The sequence below is a fragment of the Malaya genurostris genome, chromosome 3 (genome assembly GCF_030247185.1).
Source record: "Malaya genurostris strain Urasoe2022 chromosome 3, Malgen_1.1, whole genome shotgun sequence".
NCBI classification, from domain to species: Eukaryota; Metazoa; Arthropoda; class Insecta; order Diptera; family Culicidae; genus Malaya; species Malaya genurostris.
The window spans coordinates 277,701,671-277,714,749 of record NC_080572.1 but is presented as its reverse complement, the minus strand read 5'-3'; the positions used below and the strand labels follow the sequence as shown (position 1 = coordinate 277,714,749).

At 36.9% G+C, this 13,079-nt stretch overlaps 1 protein-coding gene across 1 annotated transcript in view; it reads right to left on the bottom strand.

Moving 5' to 3' along the window:
• LOC131438341 (homeotic protein female sterile) overlaps nucleotides 1-12,478 on the bottom strand; it is a 185,855-nt gene extending 173,377 nt beyond the window's left edge. The window contains exon 1 of the mRNA XM_058608294.1: nucleotides 10,969-12,478. Coding sequence (XP_058464277.1) covers nucleotides 10,969-11,513 — 545 coding nt within the window. The 5' untranslated portion in view covers nucleotides 11,514-12,478. The remainder of the gene's footprint in view (nucleotides 1-10,968) is intronic.
• Nucleotides 12,479-13,079: the final 601 nt, after the last annotated feature.

Sequence of the window (13,079 nt, the reverse complement as noted above, 5' to 3'; positions counted from 1 at the left end):
AAGATGATCTGAGTCAAAATCAGCATGAGTAATCGGTTCACTACAAATGTGACTTTGATCTGTTAGAACCAGATCAATTGTAGACGGGTTTTTCACGGAAGAGAAACAAGTAGGATTACTGGGATGAAGAACTGTAAAGTAACCAGCTGAGAGTTGATTATGAAGTATTTTACCATTACTGTTATTTTGCCTACAATTCCACTGGACATGCTTAGCATTTAAGTCCCCTATTACGAAAAATTTCGATCGATATCTTGTAAGTTTTTGCAAATCGCCTTTAAAGAAATTTAATTGTTCGCCGGTGTATTGGAATGGCAAATATGCTCCAGCGATGAAATAAATTCCATGAATGGTTTCAACTTCGATTCCCAAGCTTTCAATAACTTTAGTATTGAAAGAAGGTAAAATTCGATGTTTAATTTGCCGTTGGACAAAAATGGCAACTCCACCACCAATTCCAGTAAACCTGTCAAATCGATGAACCACATAATGTGGATTACTTTTCAATTTTACATTTGGTTTAAGAAAAGTTTCTGTCACAATGGCAATATGAATTTTGTGAACTTTGAGAAAATTATAAAATTCATCTTCACTCGATTTCAAAGATCGAGCATTCCAATTTAAAATATTCAAATAATTATTTAACATCACTGTTAAATTTTAAATTCATTATAATATTATTTGCAAATTTCCATCCGATTTGAAATGCTTCAAAAAGTGATGAAGTCGAATTCATTTGGATGATCATTTGAAAAAGTTGATCTTGTAGGTAGATCATTTTATTTTCAGTTATATCGCCTAAATCGACTTCATTTAAAGAAGCGAATGGCATTGAAGGAATATTTGTAGGTAGACTGCCATTAGAAGAAGATGATTTGGCCGGTCTACCTATTAATAAATTGTTTTCGTTAGAAGAAGAACTGCAAGGCGGTCCTGTGTTTTGATTATTTACATTAGAAGAAATAGGAGATAGATTTCTACCTAATATACCAGCATAACTGACATTAGAAGAAGATGATGACGAGGTCGATCTACCTGTCAATAAATTGTTTTCGTTAGAAGACGAATTGGCAGGTGCCTTAGAAGAATTTTCAGGTATATTCTGTAAATTTAAGGTCGTTGATTTGACTTGTTGTCTAAGCGAACGAGCGTTTAAAATTTTTTCCCTGACAGGACATTTCAAATAATTGGATTTATGATTTCCATTGCAATTTGAACATGAAAATTTATCAGTGGTTTCATTCATTGGACAAACGTCTTTCGAATGCGATTTACCACAATTCAAACATCGTATATCCATATGACAATTTTTGGTTCCATGACCGAAGCCTTGGCAACGACGACATTGCGTTAAGTTAGCAATACGATTATGCCGTTTATAATGTTCCCAATGAATTTTAATGTGGGAAATGAAACGTACTTTTTCTAAAGTTTTCAAATTGTTTACATCACTTCGATTGAAGTGTATTAGGTAAAGTTCATGGGAAATTCCAGAGCGTGGTTTAGAAGTACCATTCGCTCTTTTTTTCATAAGTATTACTTGGGAAGGGGCAAAACCAAGCAATTCTTTTAGTTCATTTTTAATTTCATCAATACTTTGATCATTTGATAATCCTTTCAAGACAGCCTTGAAGGGTCTGTCTGATTTTATATCATATGAATAAAATTTATGAAGTTTTTCGGACAAATATCGAATAAGACGTTCGTAATCTTCCAATCCATCCACCAAGACTCGACATTCTCCTCTTCGTCCGATTTGAAATGAGACTTTTACTTCCGGGAGAAAAGTAGAAAGCTCAGTACGGAATGCTTTGAAGTCGGAAATCATCACCGTCACTGGTGGCATAGATTGATGTTTCTTCCCAGAACGACAAGCGTCCATTTTGGGAATTTTTGAAGAATTTTCTTCTATGTCGCTACAATCGGATTCAGGAAGAATCTCGTAAATATTGTTAGACGGCATAGGATCAACGGAAGGGAAATCCGTCCGTTGTCTTTTATTTTTACATTCAGATTCTATAAGATCGTGAATGTTATTAGAAAAATGTTGAATAACGGATTGTGATTTATTCCGTATTGAATTATTTTTAGCCTTAGGCTTGTTGCCTTTCCGGTTGGACGCAGGCATTTTTGAAATTAATGAAATTTTAAATTAAATTAACTAGGCTAAATTAGTCTTCGATTAGACTCCTAGCTAGCCTTAAAAAAGGCTGATTAATTTCTTAGTCACTCTAATATCACTCTTTGTATCACTTAGTCACTCTAATATCACTCTTTGTATCACTTAGTCACTTAGTTAGTGATTCAGGTAGCCTTGAAAAAGACTGAAGCCTTGAATCAATGAAACTCTAGGTAGCCAGAAAAAAAATTCCAGGAGCCAAGAGCTATACGCGTGCGGTGCGAACGACTGTTCAACACCGACTGAAACGTGATCACTATTTCGCACAATTACACTACCATTGAATGCTGGATGACTTCATAATTAGTAATGTTCACTTGCCACTTGTTTAGTTAACGATTAAAAACTTTAAAATTTACCCGACAAGCAATAAAAATCTTCAAAACTATGAGATGAAAGTTTTTCATTTCGTTCACTTGATTGCGCTTTGTTTTCATCTCATTTAGTTTCGCAAAGTTGCCAGGTTTTCTCATAATGTTACAAAACGAAATTGTTTTTCTTCTTCAAATTATCATCAACAAATATATTTTCTAGTATCCGTGACATTACTTTTATTTATATTATTGATATTTATATTTCAATAATACTATTTCGGCTTCGAATATTACCCGAAAGAGCGTGTTCAATACTAATGAAATAACCATTGTGGCAAATCTAGTAGCACTGGTTTCTTTCCGCTATATGTCAACATAACGCTGTTAAGTGTGTGTGTTTCATCGGCTGTGCACAGAGATGCCAGATATTTTCATAGAAAATATGTATTGCTTTGCATAAAAAGTCTATATCTGTTCTTCATATATGCGAAAATTACTGCAATCAAATACCGAGTATCTATTCAGAGAGAAAAGTCTAATTTTTTACTTCTCACTTTTTATGAACATGTACAAATCTGTATTACATTTAGGAAATCTGTATAAAATCTATACTCTGATCTCAAAAATCTATACAATACAGATAAATCTGTATAAATGGCATCTCTGACTCTGCATTTTGTTTTTAGAAGGGCTAATGCCTAGATAAAAACAATTCCTGTTTTGTTTTTGTTGTTAAGTTGACCAAATTAACTGCACAGTAAAATTTTAAATTTAAAACGAAAGGTAACGAAAACGACCCAGAAATTTTTATACGTCGAAATGATTCAAAACTGGTTCTAAAAATATCGTATGTTGTCTTATAGTTGGCATTAGGCCATTTTTAAGAAAAAATTCGGGCATTTTGAGCCTGAGAGTGTAATAGTGCAATGTTTTGTTTTGATTGCTGTCGCCATTACTAATTAATACACGCTTAGAAAAAGTTACTCAGAGTTTGAGTACTAGTTACTCATTTTTAAATGATACATGGAAACGTCAAAAATTGAGTAGTTACCATCAATAATAATGAGTATCTCTTACTCTAAATTTGAGTTTAACGCAAGAACTCGTTTTTATGTTACTATTCGCAAGATCAGTCTAAAAGTTGTAATAACTATTTGCAGCAACAGGTTCTAATTTTGTTAGTGAGATCGCGTATTTCAAGAGTGAGTCGCTTAACACAAATGGTGTCGTGTCTGCTAAAACTACAATGTTTAGACTGTCCTCTTGGTTCAACACCGACTGAAACGTGATCACTATTTCGCACAATTACACTACCATTGAATGCTGGATGACTTCATAATTAGTAATGTTCACTTGCCACTTGTTTAGTTAACGATTAAAAACTTTAAAATTTACCCGACAAGCAATAAAAATCTTCAAAACTATGAGATGAAAGTTTTTCATTTCGTTCACTTGATTGCGCTTTGTTTTCATCTCATTTAGTTTCGCAAAGTTGCCAGGTTTTCTCATAATGTTACAAAACGAAATTGTTTTTCTTCTTCAAATTATCATCAACAAATATATTTTCTAGTATCCGTGACATTACTTTTATTTATATTATTGATATTTATATTTCAATAATACTATTTCGGCTTCGAATATTACCCGAAAGAGCGTGTTCAATACTAATGAAATAACCATTGTGGCAAATCTAGTAGCACTGGTTTCTTTCCGCTATATGTCAACATAACGCTGTTAAGTGTGTGTGTTTCATCGGCTGTGCACAGAGATGCCAGATATTTTCATAGAAAATATGTATTGCTTTGCATAAAAAGTCTATATCTGTTCTTCATATATGCGAAAATTACTGCAATCAAATACCGAGTATCTATTCAGAGAGAAAAGTCTAATTTTTTACTTCTCACTTTTTATGAACATGTACAAATCTGTATTACATTTAGGAAATCTGTATAAAATCTATACTCTGATCTCAAAAATCTATACAATACAGATAAATCTGTATAAATGGCATCTCTGACTCTGCATTTTGTTTTTAGAAGGGCTAATGCCTAGATAAAAACAATTCCTGTTTTGTTTTTGTTGTTAAGTTGACCAAATTAACTGCACAGTAAAATTTTAAATTTAAAACGAAAGGTAACGAAAACGACCCAGAAATTTTTATACGTCGAAATGATTCAAAACTGGTTCTAAAAATATCGTATGTTGTCTTATAGTTGGCATTAGGCCATTTTTAAGAAAAAATTCGGGCATTTTGAGCCTGAGAGTGTAATAGTGCAATGTTTTGTTTTGATTGCTGTCGCCATTACTAATTAATACACGCTTAGAAAAAGTTACTCAGAGTTTGAGTACTAGTTACTCATTTTTAAATGATACATGGAAACGTCAAAAATTGAGTAGTTACCATCAATAATAATGAGTATCTCTTACTCTAAATTTGAGTTTAACGCAAGAACTCGTTTTTATGTTACTATTCGCAAGATCAGTCTAAAAGTTGTAATAACTATTTGCAGCAACAGGTTCTAATTTTGTTAGTGAGATCGCGTATTTCAAGAGTGAGTCGCTTAACACAAATGGTGTCGTGTCTGCTAAAACTACAATGTTTAGACTGTCCTCTTGGTTGTGCCATCGATGCAGTTATTGTGTCCAGAAGTGATCCGTACTGTGCTTCAGAATGGAAACGAATATGCTCAAGTGTGTCATTTATGAGGAACAAGTGTCTGATTGCTGCCTGAGCAGTACTGACATGTATGTTAAGCTACGATTGACACACTACTTTAAGCGACCGCCACTTGATATGATATCAAGTTAGAAATCAATTGTAAACGGACTAATAAATAAACACAGTATAGTTATTTTATGTATTGCGTGTCAATTACTTAATATTTTAATACAATACAATTAAATAAGGAACAATTTCACCCAAATTTGGTATATGTGGAATAAAATGTCACTCAGAATTTAACTAATTACTCTATTTTTGGCAAATAAAGCATTACTCAGTGAATGAGTAGATTTTACCCAAACATCGTTTCCAGCGGAAGAACTCGTATTAGAGTAACTAAGGAGTTACTCAGAATTAGAGTTGTTCCACTTTTCCTGTAGATGAGTGAGATCTTACGCATTTTTGACTAACTATTTTTAAGCGTGTAGGTTGAATAAAAGACTAACGATAGGATGAATAAAAATCCATTGAGATGAAATTAGGAGCAGAGTAGTAAACATATCAGAAGTGTTTTTAGCTGATTTTTTGAACATTATTTAAATTTACAAGGAATGTGAATCAATTCTCCATGTGGAGCAAGGTGAATTAGGCAGAAATATGAAAAAATTATAGTGATTTTAGTGGCTAAATCAAGTTTTCAAGACAACGTCCTTGCAAATGAGATGAAATAGGGAGTCCTTACCCTACTCAAAAATAAAAAAAAATGAGCAACAAACTCAGAATTACCGTAACTAATTAGCAACAAATTATTCACTTGGCTTCGATTTGTTTTGAAGAATGTTAGGGAGAAGGGCTTCGCTAACTTCATATGAACTTAGCGAAGTACTTAAAAAAATAAAAAATAATTGTGCAACAAATTCAAAATAACCGTAACTAATTAGCAAAAAATAAGCGACAAATTATTCACCTATTTGTGTTATCATCGGCGAGAGGTGCCTCGGTAAGTTCATGCTCATATCCAAATAGAAGTTGAAAAACTTGGAGTAGGTAATACCAGAGACGAGATTTTTTTTTTGTTTCAATTATAGAGGTTTTAACATCTTAAGGTCATTAGCCTCTTCGGACCAGAAAGTCTTTCTGGCCCTATGTGCGGGGTTGGGAATCGAACCCAGGTGGGCTGCGTGATAGGCATCGACTATCCCATCACGCTATACCCGTCCCCTAACCGCGAGATTGACGTAGGACTATATTCGAGATGTGTACAGATATTAATTGATTTGATATCGTTGGATTGTTTGTGATTTTGTAGTGTTGAAAAGTACTATTAGGTTTCAAAAGATTGCGTTTGTATTCCAGAATGTAGGGCGGCGGTTCAAGACAGTTGTCTAAATAAGTTCTTCACGTTACTTTTGGGGTCCTGAAAGCACCGTTAGTGGCGTTGGAGTTTCGGGAAAGGACTATTTGGTTACGGATGATTACGTTTGTATTCCAGAAATAAGGGCGCCCGGCAACGTCATTCGTCCTAGAAAAAAAATCATTACATGAATATAACCGTAACACAAGGCGTAAATTTCAATATTTCTTACATCTCAATATTTGAGTGAAAGAAAAACTATCAAAATGCTGTACGGGATTCATTTCCGTCTTTCAGAAGGACCAAATTGTAGAACTCTCTACGATATTAAACACTTCTCTACGATATTAAACCTTTTTCTCGAATGCGATGCAGCCAAATACTTGTCTAATTTGTGCTCGTTTGGTGCGAATTTCAGACAACGAAAAGTGCACAAAGCTAATCTAATTATGCTAGATTTGCACTAGACTGATCATTTAGGGGTTAGCCAAATTTTGTGCTAGGGCATATAACCGTTTTTATTATTTTTACGTTTCGTCTTTGACTCATCAGTGCAGAGCACAAAATTTGGCTGTTTCCTAAATGACCAAACCTGCATCGGCCAGAAATAGTCGAAAACACGTTTTCGTTTGGCACGTCAGAAAAGACATTGCACTTCGTTGAAAAACAAAAAGTGTTCTGTAAGTAGCAGAAACTCCTACGTCTCCTTAGCGGTTCAAATTGAACTGCCGAGTTTAGCACTAAGCAGTTCAATTTGAACTACTCTGCATTGATGAGTCAAAGACGAAACGTAAAAATAATAACTAAACAGATGATTTTTACCTTAATACGACGGGCAACGCTCTCACGCAATGTGAAAATGAAAGTATCGATGTAGAACACATCTTCATACTATTAGTAAGATTATTATTAATCTGTATTTTGTTTGTCCGGAAAAATACAGATTTAAATATGGCGAAAGGAAAACAATTTTTAACGCCGCTGCAAACCCTAAACAAATGTGGCGTTTTTCTAAATATATTTCATGTTTTCATGCAGATTAAGGAATCAAGTGCACCCCATTGTTTTTATTCTCGTAAAAATACGCCGATGATAGTTGCGGGAGATTTCAATGAGGATGCCTCAAAACAAGATATTAAATCCATTGATTTCATGAGCAAGTATATAAAGTTGGATATAAAATCTACTCCCTCACAAGCTACTACGCTTAGAGGCACTTGTATTGATTTCGTATTTGCTAGAAACATTTATGTAGAAAGTCGTAGATAACTTGCATTCTTTTCATATCATAGGCCTATTGTATGATTGATCTACCCAGCGAATTAATGTTTTCTACATTTGAAGATTATAATAATCGGTTGTGAACGCTGTATCTATAGCTTGGAAATTGAAACAAAAATGACGGAAGTCAGCGGCATCCATCGGAGTTCGAATTAAACTCGTCAATCTCCAGCACGAACTCCAGTTGTTTTTCAAAAAAGGGCTAATATCACAAAAGAAAACAAATCGAGTTTCTCTCCCCAACGAGAATAACTGCTTCAAAATCCTACAATTTTGCCATTTACAATTTTTCAAATTCTGCAAAAGTCTCTATCTTAGTTATGCAAAGAACTGTAAAGGGCAAAATTGTCACTCCATTTGATTACATAAGTTTCGTTCTAAGGAGTGTATCGAAAAGTAGTTAGCAACATTGATTATTGAATAAAAAAAGCGAAAAAAAAACATATTTTGACATCAGATTTCGATGTATTGTAGAAATAATACATTTTTATGCATTTCACTGATTATATTGAAAAAAATCCTAGTTTATGTAAAACGCTAGCACTTTGGACTTGACATTATTCATTAAATTCCGCACAGTTACTTTTGTGACTTTCCTGGTGGCAGCTGTCCAGTTTTTTTTGAACTCCTGCATTTTTTGGGACACTGTACCTACCTTCCGAAAGTGCCGCTTGACAATTGCCCAATACCTTTCAATTGGCCGAAGATCCGAGCAGTTCGGTGGGTTGATGTCCTTTTCCACTAATTGTACATTATTCTTTGACAACCACTGTAGAACGGAGTTGGTGTAGTGAGTTGAAGCCAAATCCGGCCAGAAGAGAGGAGGAGTCTTATGCTTTCAGTACAGTGGCAGCATTCTCTTCTTCAAACATTCTTCCTCGTACACCTTGGCGTTAATTGTGCCCTTCGTGAAGAAAATCGACGACCGCAAATCACCGGTACAAATTGCTTGCCAGACCAACACATTCTGCCCAAAGTTTTCCACCGCCACCGTGGTGTCGGCGTCGTCCAGATCCTGGTACACCGATTTCGTATAATATTGCGGTTCGGGCAGCGCTCGAGAGTCTTCCTTGACGTAGGTTTTGTCGTCGATCAGGATGCATCCGTCTTTATTCTGTAGAATCCGGTTATACAGTTTTCGCCCTCTTGTTTTGGCTTGAACTTGCTGTACCAGGGACTTTTTCGGCACCTTCTGTTTCTTGTACGTTTTCAGGGAGTTCCGAACTTTGATCCTTTGAATCATCCCGATGCTGGTGTTGAACTGCTTGGCCAAATCCCGCGTCGACGCCGATGGGTTTTTCCTGATGTACTCAACCACTTTTAAGTCCCGGACGGGTTGGCTGGGACCCGTTTTCCTACCGGATAGGGGCAAATCCTTCATGGAAAGGTCTTACCGAACTTCTCGATAATATTTTTGACACTGGTGTGGTGCACTTTCACCCGTTCTGCAATTTCGTTGTACGTGACACCACTTTCTGAGCACCAAGTGTGCAGAATTTTCTTTCGCGTTTCCGGATCAATTCGACTCATCATTGAAACGATAAACCGTACCGGAACCAATCGATTGCGCAGCTGTTATTGAGATGTAAACAAACATGTCACCGCAAAACACGCTGCAAAAAATTAAGCCATTTCAGAGTAATAACTGTTTGAATGTTGCTAACTACTTATCGATACACTCCTTACGTGTTCCATGCCAACAAACAGGGTGATACTTCAATTGCTAGAAATGAAGGGCTTCTTAACTGAAGTGCTTCGTTACTGAACAATGTTAAGTGCACAGCCGATGTAGAATAAGTTTGATCTTCGTTTTCTCCAGATGTGATTCGTGGCCTTCTTGCTACCCCTCACGAAAGTTCGTGATTTTGACACAATTTACGGGACATACCGAAGAGGGCTGATTCGTTGGATAAAGATAATGTGTTAATGCGTCCTAGAGCAGATTTGATAAGTTTAATTTCTTCCGTTACGATGTCGAATCGTAATCGACTTTGTTTGGAGGTTTCAACAAATGCCTCAAGATAAACAGATTTTTAAAGATGAATAAATTAAATAAGCAGCATATGACACTTGGGAAAAAATTCTCTTCCAACAATTCATGGAACTGCTCCCCCAATGAGCTACTCTGGAGCCTTCATAACGCAAACCCTATGAACGGAAAGTCGCACATTGTACGGTTGATAAACTCTATTGTTATCTTTCCTATTGTAGGGCTCTCTAACAAGCATAACTGTCTATCGACTGTTCTGTGAAAAGACGCTTAAACACTAGGTCGAACTCGCACGAAGAAATAATAATATGAGGAAAATAAAAGACGTTCTTTTCTTTCTGTGACAATAAACCGATTGTACAAAACTATCGATTGCTGGAACAATCATGGCCAACTTTACAAGGAAAAATATATTCCGTAGAGAGTCAATTCCGAAAACCGATTGTTTTGTCAAATGATTTCTTTACCTCATAACAAATGAATCTCATTACATTTATAATAGTTTCTATGAAACCATTATTTGCTTATAGAAGTAATAGTTTTTCTCATGTGATTGAAAAACTTTTAATTCAAATATTTATTATGATGTACAAACGATTCCGATACAAGGAATTTCTTCAGTAAAAAACTAACGAATAATGTAGTAATATTGTCATTAGATACCCCACACTAACCCTAGTCGAACGACATCGCAACTGATGGTTGCATAGACCATCATCTTTTAACATCATGAGATACTTTCCTCGTGGCAACTTTACTTTCACTTGGAATCAACACAACTGGTTTCCGCGATTCACCGGAGCTTACTGCAACTCGTTGTTTTCCGGCGATTCAAATGAAAACAATTATCAAACTTGCAACCTCCATTTCTAGACCCTCCCTCCCCCGCCCAACCAGGCCCACCTTCCTACACCTACAACAATAGCGATGAAGCATACAACTCAAGGAAACGATTATTTTCCATAACAATTTCCTCTCGACCTAGTTTAGAGAACAAAAAAGTAATGTAAAAAGTGATTTCCAGGAGGATAACACTGTCCGCACTGTCGATGAACTCTAGTGTGTCCTGAAGTGGAATGATGACGTTTCTTGTGTTGACAGAGAACCCTCTTTTCTATATGTCTCTTTCTCTCTCTCTCTCTCTAGCAACCGATGCGAAAGATCATAAAAAAAGCAAGAAACACTTGCCTATTTCCGAAACGGGTTTTCCAGAAGTCGGCCGCATCCGCTTTGGTGATGCGGAACTGGTCCCCCGCGAACAGTCCATTCGGGAAGATAGCCTTCAGCTCGCTCAGCATGTGCGAGAACACCAGGCTCAGCTTGGTGAGATTTCTCCGGTAGTGGGAATTCTCGTCGAACATCTTCTCTTTGCCCTCCTTGAAGAGTTTGATGGCTTGCTTGCACTTCCGCATCAGGTTGTTGATGAAGATGTTGAAGTGCTCGTTGCCGTGCAGAAGGTGCATCTGATCCTCGTACTTGGAGTAGATCAGATGCAACCGCTGGTACGTATCCGGCAGGATGTCCAGTATGAAGGGGGGAGAATTTTTCAGATTCATTTTCGACTGCTGGCAAAGCTTGACGACTTTGTCCATCAGCTTCCAGGTTTTCTCCAGGGTCTTTTTGTCCGTTAGGAACTTTTGCTGGGCGCAGGCATCCGATATCTTGCCCTGGATCTTCGAGAAGAACGAGATGTTAGTTCTCGGCTGCGGACGAGCTCGGTTTGTAGCCGCCATCTTGACATTTATCAAAACTTTCAACCACAATACACATACACCACCCTCCCGATGTTCGAGGGCTCCTGGCCGCACTGAATAAACCAACCACGAAAATAAAACACTGTACAGACACTTTCCTTCCTCGTCTTATTTAGGGACACAAAAAAAAAGACTAACTAAACTATCCCGTCGCAGGGGATTCTTCACCGTTGTTTTCAGCTCTTCGATCAACCACTTGGGAACTTTTCATCGCCAATCCCAGAACAATTTCACGACAAATTTCATAATGCAAATAATAAATATTTCACGGTAAGAAAACGAATAGAATACGCGACACAACTTTTGCTTCTCACTCACTGGGCCAATATACACAGAGAGCAATACACGAACACCGTCATAACACACCAAACCCACCGCATCTCGTTCCACCTGTCACACTTCACTTCATGACTTCATCCAGACTGACGTTCATCATCAGCAGAATCATTTCTGCTTGCTGCAAATGCTGCCACTGCTTCAATTCTCTACACAACCAGAGATCACTGCTGTCTGGACAACCGACTAGCGCATGCATACAAACAAACGCCAAATACGACCGGACATCAGCAGTTGACAGAAGTTTCCCTTTCTGCTGTCTCACTCCGATCAACCGTTTCTCAGTGGTGTGGTGCTTCTCCTTCTTGCTGTGACAGTGTGTCGTCTGCAGGGTGTGAGAGAGCGCGACAAGATAACTGTTATTTGTGCAGTAACCCTTCTCTTCTTGACATATACTGCAAATGAAGGATTAACTTTTATAGGGCACTGCACTTTCTATCTACGAAACCGGATGATGTTAAGATCATAATTCGTTTCATGATCGCTCAGGAATCGTATATACGATTAAATAACGCACACTTGCACTAGTACGAATCGCGACCCATCTTAACTACAATTTCCACCAGACTTCAGATGAACGTCCCGATAAAAACGACAACCCATCACAAAAGCTCGAAACAGACTAAACTTCGAATTGCTACTGTGTGAGGTAAAAAAGATTTCGATATTGTAGTGGTAGTGGTATTCGGTGCGATATATTTGGAGAGATTTTGTTTGCAGTGCTCCTATTTGGTTGGTAGCATGTTTTGCGGAGAGCTGTCATGCAGTACAATTCACGAGGGGCTTTTCAACACTGGTACAATTAAGCCACCTGCTAACATTAACTTTGGAAAGGAATTCTGAAGAACTCGAAGTTCACTAAAAATTAGAGGGTGAGGTATTTTGGCCCTCCTTACAAACTTTATGGATTTTATCGATGTTAAGTAGCCCATGTTGCATCAATTTGAAGCCAATCACATTAAATCACCTATTGCGGAAGGGTTTTTCAAAGCTATTACAACATTTGGTGGATATTTTTACAAAGTGGGCCAAAATACATCTGTTACCCTATTCATAACAACGAACGAAAGAGAAATGTTTTCTCTTTCATCCGGTGTTGAAATTAATACTTTGTTTGGAATGGTTCGCATGTAGTTCCTATTCAAAGTAGCCGTTAAAAAAATCGACCTTTATAATAATAAATAGGGTAACAGAAGTTTTTTGCACCTT